Genomic DNA, 15,575 nt, shown 5'->3' on the forward strand with positions numbered 1-15,575 from the left:
AAAAGAAACATTGTAACCCATTTTTGCTGAAATTCAGACATTTCACACATGCAAAATACTACATTTCTCATGCACTTTTACTAAATAAAGCAGAAAGGGAAAATATCCATATTATGTACTTCTTATGACAATTTACTGTAGAAATAGCGAATCTAAGCCAAGTCAAAGCTAGTGTGTCTTTACTATAACCCTGACTTACTCACAATGAACATATGAAGTTGATTTATTGGAATTTATCTATTTTGGCTTTAATGGAAACTAAGAGGCTGTTTTGCTTTTTATCCTGCATGAAGCAGAACAATGAATTTTTGGGAAAAAAAATCATTCAGAGCTAAAAAAATAAATGTAATAAATATTAATTCATGGCCACACAATAAACATCTTTGCAAGGAGTTTTGAGAATTAAAAAAGAATCTTGGTTTAATGGTGTGTATTCAACAAAACTGGTACAGCAGGCAGCATAACAACTGTCATTTTCAAAGAGACTGAACATTTATTAAAAAAAGACAATGACCTCTCACTGTGATATTAGTTGCTAGCCGTATATTTATGATTACCTTTGCCATACTATAAATGTCTCTATATTTCAGCATCAGGCTAAAAAAGTGTACGTTGTGCATAGATTTTCCCCTCAGAGTCATGTTTAACTGTAGTGTTAAAAGTAAGTGCAATAATTTAGCGTTGATTTTTAGGTTAGTGCACATAGATCACTGTTGCACTGAATGGCTCTATCAGCCTCGAGTAAAAAATATTTGTTTTTAATACGTGTTGTACATTTATGATCCATTTCTAGCACTTGCTGAGTTCCAGCATGGAGTCCATTCCATTTTTGCTTATACTTGTTCTAACCTTTGACTCTTCATACCTCACCAACCCATACCACCGTGTTACCTCTCTTGACATCAGAGACCTCACAGTGTAGTGTGTTCTGCTTTCCGTTTAAGACAAACAGGGAGTCCTTTGATGGTGTTAACATGTGTTGCCCAAACATTCCACTGTTTATAACCACTCTGTTGTTGTTGTTCCAAGGCCAGTTGTCTGGCTGTATGGGGTCCTTAAGGTTCTTCAAAACCTCCATTCTCCCTGTTGACAGTTCCACAAAAAGAAGGTCTGTTTGAGACCGAGAAGAGGCATATATATAATACTGATTGGCCTCCGTAAAGGAAGGATGAAACGCTACAGAAGAGATGTGTAGGCTTGTTTGCAGCTCAAGGGTGAGTTGTAGTGTTCCTTGGAAAGTGATGGTTTGAACCCTGATTATTCCTGTGTGTTCATCAGCTGACACTACAAAACGCCCGTCTGGAGAGATGTATGGTGTTCCTGTTACGACACTGTTGTAGCCAATAACTGCATCAGTGACACTGTCAATGATCACCTGAGGCTGTGAGGACGAGATGTTTTTCCCATGGCACTGGACAAAATAATAGCCTCCAAGATGGGTGTAGGCCATTGACACAGGAACACAACTGTAGTTTTTGAGGCCAATGGTCTTGATGCGGGCAACGGTTTCCAGGTCAATTTTGTGTACAGCCAGCTCAGATCGGAGAAAGATGAATCCAAACCTGTCCAACACATGAAAAAGAGAAGTAGTTGGAATTTAGTCTCACATATCAAGTATTTTCTTTTTCATATTAATCTTTAAAAATTCTAATAAGTGCTATTATTCTCAAAGAAACCAACGAATAATTTTCAAGATCCTATTCATATGAGGTTTGGGCCGATAGGATGAGTAGCTGTTTGGGTTGCTCTTTAAAATGTAAAACTGAACCCAGCTGGCCAGGACTTACAGCTCTACAACCAGTGAAGATTTCTTATCAGTCAGTACAAGTCAGGGAGACTCCGTATGGCAGGTTAAAGTTTGCATTTGAATTCAGGTAATAATTCAGTGACCCTCGAAAGATATGTCCTACTTTCTAAGAAGAGGATTGAGATGACCCTCAGTTCTGATGATCACTGACCAGCTCTACCAGAGGAAGCTGGTGCTGGCACTCTCATCTGACAGGGGCCCACATTGGAAAGAACATTGTCACTGCAAGGAAAATGCAGGTCTGTAACTCTCTTCAGCAAAACAGGAAAAAGGAAAATTATAAAGTAAAACAATTAATACCAACTGCATGTGTTTCATTAATGCTTAGTATTAAACTGTCATTACAGTTTTTATTTAAATATTTAAAAATTGTGTGAAAGTGTTGGCTTGGAAGTCTGCAGAATAATTATTAAAAATGAAATCTGAAATGTGACAGCCTAGTAGAATCAACATGATGGTTAAAACAGTTTTTTTTTTCTCAAAAGAAACTGTCCTCTATTTAACCTTGTATTTATTTCTATTAAGCTGAATATGCCATTAATAATTTGACAGATTGGACTTGCTAAGTGTAAGAAATTAATAAAATGTGAAATAACAGCTTTTAATTAAAATGCAGGTTAAGACAGTGCTAAAACATTTTTCATGACTGTTCAGTGGGGTCACAAATTGCTTTATGCACTTGATGTTGACAGCAGGTAATACATTTCGATTAAATCCAGTGTTGTTATGCAGTGCTAGCTGGAACAAGAGTTCAGAATTTATTTTAAAATAAACGGTACCTGAACACATTTGTTAGTGGAAACATGAACAGAACAACGCAGATTTCCCAATAAGATAAATTAAATCCAAGTCACATAAAATTTGCACACTTAGTAGGTGTTTCATTTTCTTTCGTGAAATGATAATGTGCTTAATTTTCACAGTTCCCTTCAAAAAGTATATCTAAAAGCATTTTACATTATGAAGATTGAACAACTGCCAGATGTTTGGGGTTTATTTTATGCAGTTTCCATTTGTCGAAAGCCATTTCAGCCATTGTTTTGAAAGTATTACTGACTGTATTTGTGCATGTTTGCATTATCCATAAAATAGCATTTATTGCTCATAAACAAAGGATATGAAGAGAGAGGTTACATAAAGCATTGAAACAAACCGTCAAGAGAGTTGTGCGTGATGGAATGATATTCGTCCATTTTTGCTGTACATGTTAAGAGAATCCCCACAGGTTTTGATTGGAATGAGTCCTATTGGATTAGTTTGGATGATAATCTGAGATATGATCCAGTATTCTAAACTGAGAAGGAATGCTATGAGAAATGAAGGTGAAAGACATTGTTATGTTATGCCACTTCTGATTGTGCAAGAAAAGCATTCTAGGTTAAATTACAAAAGAAGAATCTATAGAGATGCTTCCTGTAAATGTGTTAATACAGAACTACAAATAAAAACATGGGAATAATTTTGTTAAAGGAAAGCTGAACCTGTTGTACTTTAATGAAACAGAATCTTTTTTAACTAAATAAAATATCCAGATTACACACGTGTATAAGGTGGTATATTGCTAACAAAGGAATACTGGCAAGTATCTTTAAAGAAGTCAGGTTTAGACACAAGTGTAGTTTTGTCCTGAATGGATTATTTGAATTTGTTTGATTCCCATTTGGTATAATAATTCAACTTCAATGGAACAGATTCTTTGACTAAACTGTGAATATTCTTAATTTGGACTAATGACTTAGAAACTATTTTTTGCTAGCAATTTCATGCAACCTGAAAGGTTCATTTTATAGCTAATCTCTTCCTTTCTTCTACGGAACAGACTGCTTGATTCTAATTGGTCAGGCTTCAAGAAGGGTCAGGCCAATGCGGCTCAACTTACCGTTATCAACACCTTGTGGCAGGCTACAGCTACCAACATGTCATCTCTGCTCGGTTCCTTCTTGATTAACACAGTCAACCTCCAGATCCTGATTGCCACTCTCTCTGTCCATGGCATCACTGCGACTACCCTCAGGTGGTTTGAGTCCTAAATCTTTGGCAGATCCTGTTGTGTCTTTTGGTGTGGTGCACCAGCTAAGCACATGGGGGTGCCCCAAAAATCACTGCTGGGCCCTCTCCTCTTCTCTCCATATACCTCCTTACTAGGCCCTATCATCGTATCACGTGGTTTTCCTTATCAGTGCTATGCCGATGATTTGCAGCTGCAGCTGTTGCTTCCTTCAGAGGACCACATGATGTTAGCTGGTCTCACTGATGTTGCAACCTGGATGATGAAACACCATCTGCAGCTCAGCCTGTGAAAGATGGACATGCTCGTCCATGTATTCAGCAGTCCTTCTCTGTTCAGTTTTGCTTATAATCTCTTACCAAGACTTTGTGCAGCCTTGGTATGGCGATCAATGAACAGCTGTCCATCAGGGCATGTTGCTCTGGTCTCTCAGTCTTGCACTGTTTACATTATCTTCACTCTTTTCAATATCCACAAGATCAGATTATATCTAATGGGGGTGATTATGGAGCATAATTTCTGGTCCAGATTTTGTGTCACCTGGCTGTTTTAGGTGATTTAAAATGCAGCTGCACGTCTGGTTGCACATGTCACCCATATTTTAAGATCATTATAAACGCTCCCTGTAGTGCCATATATTAATTTCAAATCTTTTATGCTTGCCTACAGAGCAGTCAACAGGTCAGCGCATATACAGTATATGTGAAGACACTAGTGAAGGCCTACACTTCTTCTCCACCACTCAGGTCTGTGAATGGTGTCTGTTGATGCCACATCTGTGTGGCATTAAATCTCAGTTCAAACTATTTTCATGTGTGTCTTCTGGCAGTTGGAGGCAGGTGCCCACATCCGTTTGAAATTCTGACTCCTCCAATGTGTTCAGGAAGTGTTTGAAGAACACCCTTTTTTGGTGAAATTGTGTCAAACTCCTATCAGATGTGAGGTTTTTGTAACCTACAGATTGTAACTTGCTTGTATTGTGTTCTGAGCTCTTCATTTGTGATGATCAATTTTTTAACCTTATACTGTAACATGACCCTAGACTATTGTTCACTCGATTATGTTAACCTCTTTTGCAAGCTAAAAAATGTACAGTACGTGTAATCTCTGGAAGTGCAAAGTGACAAAGTTGGAGGCATTACATTTGGGTCATTCCATAAGAGAAGGGTTTATTAAACCATAAATGTAGTAAAAAAAAGATTTACAAGATTTCATAAGATCCACTGTTTAGGGAGGGGTGTAGACCTTTTTTTATAAAACAGCATATCCACAGTCTAAACACAAACACGTAGAAGGTCAAGGCACAGAATCATTCTAAATGATAATAGGGCAGAAGTCAGTTATTGAAGGTCTATACATGAGACTGGATAAATACTTCCACAAAGTGGGGGCCCTTCTGTTTATCCTCTACGTAAGTAGCTCTTCCAGAGGCCAAGTACAATGGGATGAGCGGTTATGCTTTGAACAGGTTAAGCAATCCCCCATTCCTCTCTTTTAATGAGTGGAGCAAGAAGTCTTAGGTGCAGGCGGCGGTAATGGTCATGAATTTGGATATACAGTATGGTCCATTTAATTTTCCATCCTCTCTACCCCTGTACGCAGAGTTCAGCTAGCCTTAACATCAGGCTGTATAATGTTTTTGTGTGAGAGTGGCTGAAGTTAGACTTTCTTACCAGTAAAGTACTGCCATGATTGTGTGACCCTGTGCTTTAAAGGATATGCTTTCTCATACATCCCTGATGAATCTCTTTTGAGGTGTCCTAAAATCTGCAATCTGGCACTTTTTGATGAGATAAAATGCTCTTGTAATACATGCTGCACATCAAATCAATCATCACTATCTGCATATTGTAATGGAGCTATGGATGTGATTCATATTTGCTTTTCAGCCAGAGTTTCTTACGTAAGTATATGGCTAAAATTATTAGTTACAAACAACAAGTACTACTTGATTTTTAAATGTCATGTGCAAGGCCTAGCCCCTGCATATTATTTACAAGATCATTTTGTTTACTTTATAGAGTCATGCTTTTCATTTTCTCTGAAAGGTCATTATAGAAATTTCTGATCATTTAAATGTACCTTTAACTAAATACATAAATGCTGCTACATTAAAAATGGCAATGTACAGTATCACAGAAGGAATGAATTTAGGCTGTTAATGTAAGAGACATGGATACACTTATTCATTAATAAACTTTGAGATTACATGATTACAGCAGTGCTTTAGTCTTTGAGATAAGGAAGTCTCGGCTGAAACTGTCCCACTATAATATAATGACTTCTGTACTGATTTCATAAAGCAAAACAGGATCTGTTTTTTCTCTTACCTTACGTGTGTAATAATGAGATTGGTAGAAGGAATAAAGAAATCGTCCACTCTTTCGAAGGGTGAGTGTGTTATCTGATGCTCCTCTCCTCCACTTGCCTGGGAGATCATCTGTAATAAAAGATGAACGTTTAGCTTGCATGTCTGCATTTCAACTTAAACAAGACAACTCTAATGCATTTGAGAATTGAATAGATGAGTAGATTACAGGGGAGGCTTGGAGGAAGAACAATGACCAGGACCAGACTCCAACCACCTGTTTTCCTTCTGCCACTCCCAGAAAACCAGCAATATAAACAGTTTCTTTCCCACTGTTCACCCGTATTCAGAGTGATGAAAGCTGGAATTGTGTGTGAACATCAAAGAGCAAAAAGTACCACTGACAGTGTGCTGGTGCATTTGTCTGAACTACAATACCTTCATAACAATAAACAGAGTGAAACCCATCCAGGACCAGAACTCTGAGTTTTCTTTAACATTGGACGTTAAGTGATTAGGTTGTTGGTAAGAATATCTGAGCTTCATTTCAATTAATTCTAAGCTCTATAACTTTGATACTAAATGGAGAACTATGAGCTTGTTGTGGGCCTTAGAGATAGAGTGCGACACAATCAGCATTATAATTAAGAAGGTAAATTTTAAAAAGCTCTTACTCAATCATTAGAGAATGAAGGAAAATTATTTAATTATCAACATTAGAAGAGGCATTAGTCATAGGAACCTGTATATCAGAGACCATTGCGGACGGAAAAGATGGACCAAAACTTTCACTATTATGGAGAGGAGAGGAACCCAAAGAATTGGATCACTGGCCTACCATATTCTGTTTCTTTTTCAAAGTTATAGGGATCCCAGAAACAAGCTGATGAAGTCACATACATTTTGAAATTTACTTTAGCTAACCGAAAACTGTTGGAGAATCTCACCATTGATCTAAGAATATCCATGTCGGCTGAAATCCCTGGTCCAAATGACAAAACCATGAGATTCAGATAAATTCCCGAAAATATGTTGGTTCTCATTTCCTTTACTTATGAGATGCAGTCACTCATCATTATCAGAAGCCATAAAATGAGATATTTGTACCCACCATACGCTGAGCACTCTTAAACAACACTCACTGCAGCTCCCAGTCGTAAATCAATACACTGTGCTGGTTGAGAAGCAACAACAATGGGTCACTTCAGTTGTAGTCTGACACAAGCCCTGGTAGAAGTGTTGGATTTTCTTATAAATGTAACTTTGTGAGGCCTTTTTCCCCCTCGGAGGATACACAACATTATATCATAAATCCCACATAAAAAATGACTGTATTGATTCCCTGCTAAACTCAAATATTTGTATTCATGTGGTTCCATTGAGTCTCACTTATTGAGCCCCATGTCTATGCAAGGACTATAAAATCAATAATTCTAAGATGCAAACAGATTCGTTTGACTGCATACAATTTTTAAAGTTTCTTTCTTATATGAAGGCAGTTTCACGATTCTGAGTTTTCATTGTTGTTTTTAGAGAGCTAAACCCACCGTGCTGGCATTCATACCAATACATCTTGGTGAAAACATTTTGGGTTGTTGGAAAATTGATGATGTAGACCCTTGCTGTTCAGTTAATTAAACCATGCATGAAAAATAACCTCTAACTCATGCCTATGCAAGCCATTTGCCACAAGCTGCGAGGTGTGTTTATTTGATTGGATGGACAACACTAACACAACTCCCAAAATCATTATTCCCAAAACAAAATGTAACTAGAGATTGCAAACTAAGAGATCTCATAGCAGTTTTTATGAATACCGATTCAGGAAACTGGTGAGGGTTTTGTAATATTTGTATGTTAAACTGAGTACGTTAATCGGTCCTGGGAAGATACAGTATGTGAACATCTTTAACCATCGAATCAAGTATTCAGTGTAAGTGGCTTTGGTTAAAAAGGTCTTGTGTTTCATAAAATGCAACTTTTGTTTGCAAAGACAGAACACAGCAAACCTATAGCTAGCTCTTGGTGGCTTCCAGGTTATCAAATGTAAAAAATTTAAGGGAGGTGAAAAGCATCGCATGGGGTCTTGTGGCCTTTACTGAAAGTCACAGATAGCTGCAGATCCACATGCATACCAAGGATTTGGAAATGTCACCATTTCTGCGTGCCATTTTGCACACAACACGAGTGCTGTAGTTTATAAATCTTTACTACTTGATCCACATTTCTGTTAAATATTTATTTCCAATGGAGCAGGTGAATATCGATAAGACCTTTTTAATGAAACAAAAAGAGAATGGGTACCCTATTTCACTTTTTATGACTTTTAAAAATTATTTCATGAATTTTAAAGATTTCATTACAATGAACTAACACATACAGCACTACAAGAGGTCCTACTCAAATAAGATTAGTTACTTCCGATCTTATCTACTTATAGAGCCAAGAAACAAAAAGAGTTAATATGAAGTAATCACTCAGAGATACTTAAATATCCAGAAGGCTATGGCAGGTTCAGCATGTTCGATGAATTTGAGGGCATACTGATAAATGCCTGCCAGACTGTAAAAACTTTTGAATTGCTCCTTGAAATTAAAAATTTAATTTTTTCTTTCTGATTTTTATCAGTCTCTGTTATAGTTGGTGGGTTATGATTTTTCCAGCTGAGCCATGTAGAATAACCACAGATATTTTATTGAGTGTCACATACATGTGCACGGGAGGCAGCTAGAAGGATCATAAAAAGGTAATTCCATGCCAGGCCAGGGGGTGTCAGGGTGAAGTAAACCTTTCTCTTTTATCCCTGCAGACCAGAGACGGGAAATTCTGCCTGGTCCCCATGACATCACTTTCAGTTCCGGCCCCGATGATCTCACTTCTGGTTCCGCCCCAGAGATGACCTCACTTCCGTCGACCTGCTTTAAAGGCAAGATAACTTCTAACTTGAATTCAGTTGTGTTTTGGACTCAACCTGTACACTTCTGAGCTACCAAACCTCAATTTGCAGCCTTTTTCAAGTATACAGGTGGCTGCCCCAAACCTCTTTTTGTGTCAAGGTCTTTTCATTTTACATGAGTTACAGTGAATTCAATAACTGAAGCTTAATCTACGATAGATTCAAAAATGAGCACTGTAAGGATATAATTGTGTCCCTCTATTTTTTCTTGTACCGCAATGGTTTAGTTAGCCTTTATACTCGTACAGGTTTTGTTTGGCACAAGTCAGCTTACTGGTGACTACAAAGTTGGCATCTGTGATTTCCACTTCAAGTGAAATTAAGAAAGAAACAATCAGTTTTCCCTGAGGCCGAAGACACAAACTCCCACTGAATATGGTCAAAGACAGATACTGTATCATGGCAAGGCTCCCTGTAGAGTTCTCCTGCAGACAGCTACTTAGAAGCCCATTATAATTGTTGAACTGCATTTTGGAGAAGGGTTAATGGGTTCAAACCTAATAACGCTAGAATTAAACTTGTTAGAGATGTCCTTATGAGTTCAAGGTTCTCCCACATATCAGTAAAGGGGTAAAAATTCATCACTCACCACAAAAAAACAATAATGCATGCATGTGCTTTAAGCTCTGTGAAGATTACGTACATTTGACCTTGGCCACCGAGATATTTTGTTATTTGTCAAATAAGAGACACTTCTGCAGTTTACTGAAACTCCATAGGACTACCTTCTAGAATGAAATCTCATAGGTATACAATTACTGATAAATTCTTAGTGAGGACAAGGAGTTTATCTATCATACCATAGAGGAAATAAAGACTTTTAAGGTGTTTAATTTTACTGAAATTCCATCTTAGTAAGACCATGTTTAATGGATTTATAACGTACAGTTTTTCCTATGCATACACCCTCTGAGAGAATTCTTATTGCTGATCCCTAAACTGAGAATGATATGGGGAAAAAAAACCTCAAAATGAATCTTCTATAACGGAGAACCTCTAAAATATACAAAACATATGAACATTACATTGAAATGTTTAGAGAAGGATATTAGTACGGTAAAATGGCTTCTGATATTTCTCTCTTCAAACAGGATTGTTCCCATGGCATGAAAGAATTCTTGATACATCGGTCAATTACCAGCATGTCAGCTTATAATGACACTGTCAAGCTGCTTGTCGGTGGCGAGCTTTGCATGCTTTATACTCTCTTTATCTTCCACAGCATTTTCAAGCCTCTAAAAACATTTTCTGCAATCACCCTTTGTCAGTAAAGTAAAATAGATGGCCTAAAAAGCATTTAGAACATCTAGTTGTCTCTCTCTGCCAATGAATGGGCTTAATTACACAAACAATGCAATATTAAGGAGTCAGAATGCTATCCAGTCTGAAGACAGAAAAAGAAGAAAATGAGAAACTGATGGGCTAAATTGAAAATTAGCACTATCAAGCTCATTTAAAAAATGCATCTCGCAAGAGCCTCTCAGCAGCTTAAGAGCAGGTTTTGCATGCCAGTGAATGTAATGAGCAGAATAAAGAGCCTTTTCATTTTTTTTTATGCATTTGAGTGACTCTTCCTGATAGAATAGGCATCAGCAAAATGAAATGGGATCACTTCTTGGAGAACTTTTTTTTTATATTTATTGGATGAAATATACTTTTTTTTCCAAGCCATTATTATTAAATGGCCAAGTGCCCGATGCAGCATTCTATTGTATAGCTTTTGTAAATACCTTCTAAAAAGGAATTTGCATTAAGAGCATACCGTTTTTCAAGTCAAGGCTGAGAATTAAAATTTTCAAAAATGTCAAGAAAGATATCTGAAAAAATTAGTGTCATACTTAAATTCTACATTTTTGATCTTTGTTGTTTCATTTTCCATGTTGCACAAAAGTCAGCAACCTTAAACTAGCTATTTTACTGTCTTTGTCTTTAACCAGTATATTGGTTCTCATTTCATGAGCTCTACTACATCCTGTGACCTTTAGGGGTGTTGCAGTACCCCAAACCCCAGACAAAACTGCATAGCCTCAAGTTCTTGGCTCAAGTAAAAGGTTTATTTATAATAAATTACCTTAACAAAAGACTTCTTTTGATATAATGACCCCAAGCACAGTCTCTGTTTCTTTGTCTTCTACCTTCCTCCTTCACTCCTCCCAGGAGATCTTTGTCCTTCTTCCACCCAACCTTAACTGGCCTGGATGGGGTAAAGCGGATCCTTTTATCTGAGGCCTGGGTAGGGATGCACCAATACCGAAACGGGTATCTGGTATCGGCCTCGATACCACATTTTCTAAAGTACTCGTACTCGTTAAAAGTCCCCCGATACCGGGGACCGATACCACGGTCTGAGAAATGTCTATGTTTGAGCGCCGTGTAAGGGGTTAATCACAGGCGCCGAGTGCCCGCCCCCAGGCCCCGGCTGCAGCTCAGAGCGGGGAGAAGGCGAGGCGAGAGATGTCAGCCATGTGGAACTATTTCAAAGTGAATGAAGACGACAAAACAAAGGCGGACTGCAAATTGTGCTCAGCGAAATTGTCCAGAGGAGGCTCAAAAGGTAGCGCATTTAACACAAGTAATTTAATCAAGCACCCAAAATCCCAACACGACAACGAGTACAAAGAGTTTACACATGCTTCTAAACCAACACAACCCACGCTGCAGCAAACTCTTGCAAGATGAGAGAAAATGTCCAGAGACAATCCACGTGCTGTGAAAATAACACAGGCAATTATCGAGTACATTGCATTGAGTGACCAGCTACTCTCGGAGGTAGAAAATGTGGGATTCCTGCATCTCCTCCATGTTCTGGAGCCCAGATATGATGTCCCAAGCCGCCGCTACATGACTGACACGGAGCTGCCTAAACTACACGACTCCGTGAAAAAACATATCCACAGCCTACTGCAAGCCTCCTCTGCGTTTAGTTTCACCACGGATATTTGGACAAGCAGTGTTAGTCCCGTGTCGCTAATTAGCCTAACCTCCCAGTGGATAGACGAGAGTTTCTTGTTTTTTTTGTTAAGTTATATGACTAAAGCTGTTACCTGTAAATTTAAATCATGTTTTTATTAAGTACTCGGTATCGGCAAGTACTCGGTATCAGCGAGTACTGAAATGCAAGTACTCGTACTCGCACTCGTTTTCCAAAAAAGTGGTATCGGTGCATCCCTAGGCCTGGGAGTACTTCCCATTCCAGGGCATTGCCAGTAGGATGTAATTCCGGGTCAGACAGAAGTCCAAGAAAGTAGAGATAATACATCCCTGCAGAGCCTCCCATGGAATCCAACAAGGCTTCCCCATTGGACTACAGTTCCTGGAGGGCATTGCAGGCGTCTTTACAGGTAGCGTCACCCAGGGATGCTGCCACCTAGCATGTTGGGGGAACATGCAACCCCAACAGGTTTTCTCTCCCTGTCCTTCCAAAACACTGGTTTCCTGGCCGGGTACTGTTTCTCAGTCCGACCCTGCTGGGATGCCAGCGTACCCGCTTCCATACTGGCATCTTCAGCCAACCTCCTGGATAAGGCAGGAAACACCATGCCACTCTTCCTGTCCACTTGCCACCTGGGCCTCTCAGTGTAGGGAGTGCACCCTGCATCCATTACAGTGTGTACTGGCATCCCAATGGACACCCACCACTGCTTAATGGTGACTTGAGTTTGGTTCCTGATGTCCTAATCACTTGCTTTTGTGAATCTTCTAAAGAACTTCTAAAGACATGAATGTAAGATTATGTGCCATCTTTCAAACTGGCTAGTGTATGATTAAGTACAGATGTGTGCTTGAACGTGCCCTGTGACAGGCTGGCATGCTGAACATTGCTGGTTACTGCCTTGTTCTTACTAGGGTCTGGATCATCCAAGACAGAAGACATGGCCGTTTCCAAGACAGAAGACACCAGAATGACTTTGAATGGAAAAACACATGTGTTTCTCCCCTAATATGTAGAACTAGGGTGTTGTACCGTGATAGCCATTATGAATTTAGTGACAAGTCAAGTAAAAAGACACCTTTTATTGGCTAACTAAAAAAGATTACAATATGCAAGCTTTCAAGGCAACTTAGGCTCCCCTAATATTTTAAAAACATCCCTGCATGTGATATCTACTGTCACAGGATTTATGAAAAGCATCCAGCACAGCATCTGCCACTGTGAGTGTTGGTCCGCTTTTGTAGCCTCACATCTAAAGCTGTTTTCTTTTCCTTTTGGCAACTACATGGAATGTTCTGAACTCATGATTAAGTGCTTTTTATTTAGCAATATATCTTACCCAGATAAGAGGTCAATGTGCATGCATGTGCAGACAGACCCTGAGGCTCATACAGAATAAGATGTGTGCATAAACAGACAGTGCAGGGAGTAATTATAATTAAATATTGATGTAATCTTTTGGTGGATATAATTTACGTCTACAAATTAACACTTTCTTCTTTAAAAACAGACCTACCTGTAAATAAGGAAGGCACAGATAACAGTAGTTTTGTCAGAGCAACCAAATTTACATTGATTTGCGACTGTGCACCAAAAACACAAAGATAGCAACATCAAGGAAGTAATGAAAGAAACTGAAATACCAAGAAAAAGTCCAAAATAAGGCCTCACAAACTAAAGAGGCGGTGAGGACACAAAACAGTCACAAAAGAGTAGTGAGGAATCAAATAACAGACTTTTGTCACCAAAAATAAATTATATTACAGTGTCAAATTAAAACTTAATTCCTCGTGGAAAAAATATAATTAAAAAATATGACAGCGCAACGGTAAACCTGTGATGCTTCAAAGTTTGGCAGTGTTGTCAAAAGGATTATTGAAATATCTGTTCACGCACATGCAATGCTTAATGGCTTGCTAATTGAAGTTACTAGAAACACAAGTTTAATTAGCTGTATATTTAGATGAGTCCTCCTCTCCTTTCTACTCCAAGATTCAGACCTAATAAAAAAGTTGAAAAAGACAGAAGCCTGTACCATCAGCACTCTGTTTGAAATGCTAGGCAAGGAAAGATATACAGTATGTATTAATTCAATTTTAACTTGTGCTACCATACACTTATTTAAACTTTAATTGTCAATGTTATGCTCTGATTTTCATAAAAAGGAAAAAAAAAACATTCTGAACGCTTATGCCCTTTCACTGTTAAAATTTTGCCTAATAATAAAAAAACACCTGTTTACAAAGAAATGAATGAATGCAGGTTATCATTGGGTCCTTGCGTTAAAAAGCAGTGACACGCATCACACGGAATGCTATTGTTATTTTTTGTGACAGTTTTACTCTCAGAAGGTGCTATAGAAACCATGAAAATCTTTAACCTTTGTTTTGTAAATAGCTGTTTGAATAGAAAGAGCGCTACGTATGCTGCCTATGGTTTGAATTTGTCACAATGCTCTTCTTTTTAAGGTGCAGAATAACACTTTGTATACTGTATTCCACATTAAAAAATCTTATGCTAAATGTAGAAAATGGATCACGGATACAAGTATAATACAATTTGTAATTTTATCACCCACCTTCCACAGTAAGATTTACTATATATAAAAAAAAAATTAATTGAATCTGTCTGCTTGTTCGAGCATCATGCGAATAGATGAATGAATGAATATACATGTAAAATGAAATTTCTGTCTGTTCAAACATCACCACAAAAACCACCACACCTATTTCTAAAATACTTTGTGTTATTTCCAGTATAGTCTAACTTAGAAATAATCTTATAAAATGTTAGAATTTCTACATATACTGTAAATATCTAGAACAAAATAAAAACCTATACAAACTTGGTAAAAGTTGCCATTATCAGCTGAAATAATACTAAATTAATAGCATGACATATCCACTAGATGGAGACAACAGGTCAGTAGTTTTTCAGATTCCCAAAATCAAGCAGCTACTGAGATGGTTAAGACAGGATCCAGCATGAGTCAAATGCATAACAAAAGAAATTTCTCAGTCTAATAAAGTTCATTTTAAAAGTTTAGTCAGGTCAGGTTGGGGAGCATGCACTGGTACACCGCGTTGTCGCACACACCACACAATGAAACAGTTCAGGCAGATAGGAGGTCTGGACTCACCGTCCATAAATGACCATCTATGTGCCGCAGCCAGGTGTTACATGGGTGTCCCCTTGGCCTGGTCCAACCACTCGGGTCCTCAACAATGAGGATCTGGTGAGCAGGATTACCCTTTGGGAATTGTGCCACATGGCCGTAGTGATATAACTAATGCTTCCTCACAATGCAGTTAATGTGCCTCAATTGGGACTCCATGAGCAACCAGTCATTCCACACAAAGTAAAACCAGCAATACCCAAGGATTCTCTGAGGAAACACAGTACCAAAGGAGTCCAGTGGGTACTTCGGTTAAAAGTTTAGTGAAGATTTAAAAAGGAACAAATGACAAAAAGTCGTGAAAAAGTTATTATAGATGCAGAATACAAGGTAAAAAAGAAAAAATCTTCTGCTATCTTATCTTTTTCTTGTTCAGCTTCGGTTACCTT

The 15,575-nt window shown here is 38.2% G+C and overlaps 1 protein-coding gene across 2 annotated transcripts in view; it reads right to left on the reverse strand.

The window, feature by feature from the left end:
- Positions 1-392: 392 nt before the first annotated feature.
- The window catches only part of fstl4 (follistatin-like 4), an 808,779-nt gene continuing 793,596 nt past the window's right edge, over positions 393-15,575 (reverse strand). For both annotated transcript variants that reach the window (XM_051933466.1, XM_028812623.2), the window contains 2 exons: positions 6,146-6,255; positions 393-1,562 (listed from right to left, as the gene is read on the reverse strand). In XM_051933466.1, coding sequence (XP_051789426.1) covers positions 860-1,562; positions 6,146-6,255 — 813 coding nt within the window. In that variant the 3' untranslated portion in view covers positions 393-859. The remainder of the gene's footprint in view (positions 1,563-6,145; positions 6,256-15,575) is intronic.

The sequence above is a fragment of the Erpetoichthys calabaricus genome, chromosome 11 (assembly GCF_900747795.2).
Source record: "Erpetoichthys calabaricus chromosome 11, fErpCal1.3, whole genome shotgun sequence".
Classification (NCBI taxonomy): Eukaryota; Metazoa; Chordata; class Cladistia; order Polypteriformes; family Polypteridae; genus Erpetoichthys; species Erpetoichthys calabaricus.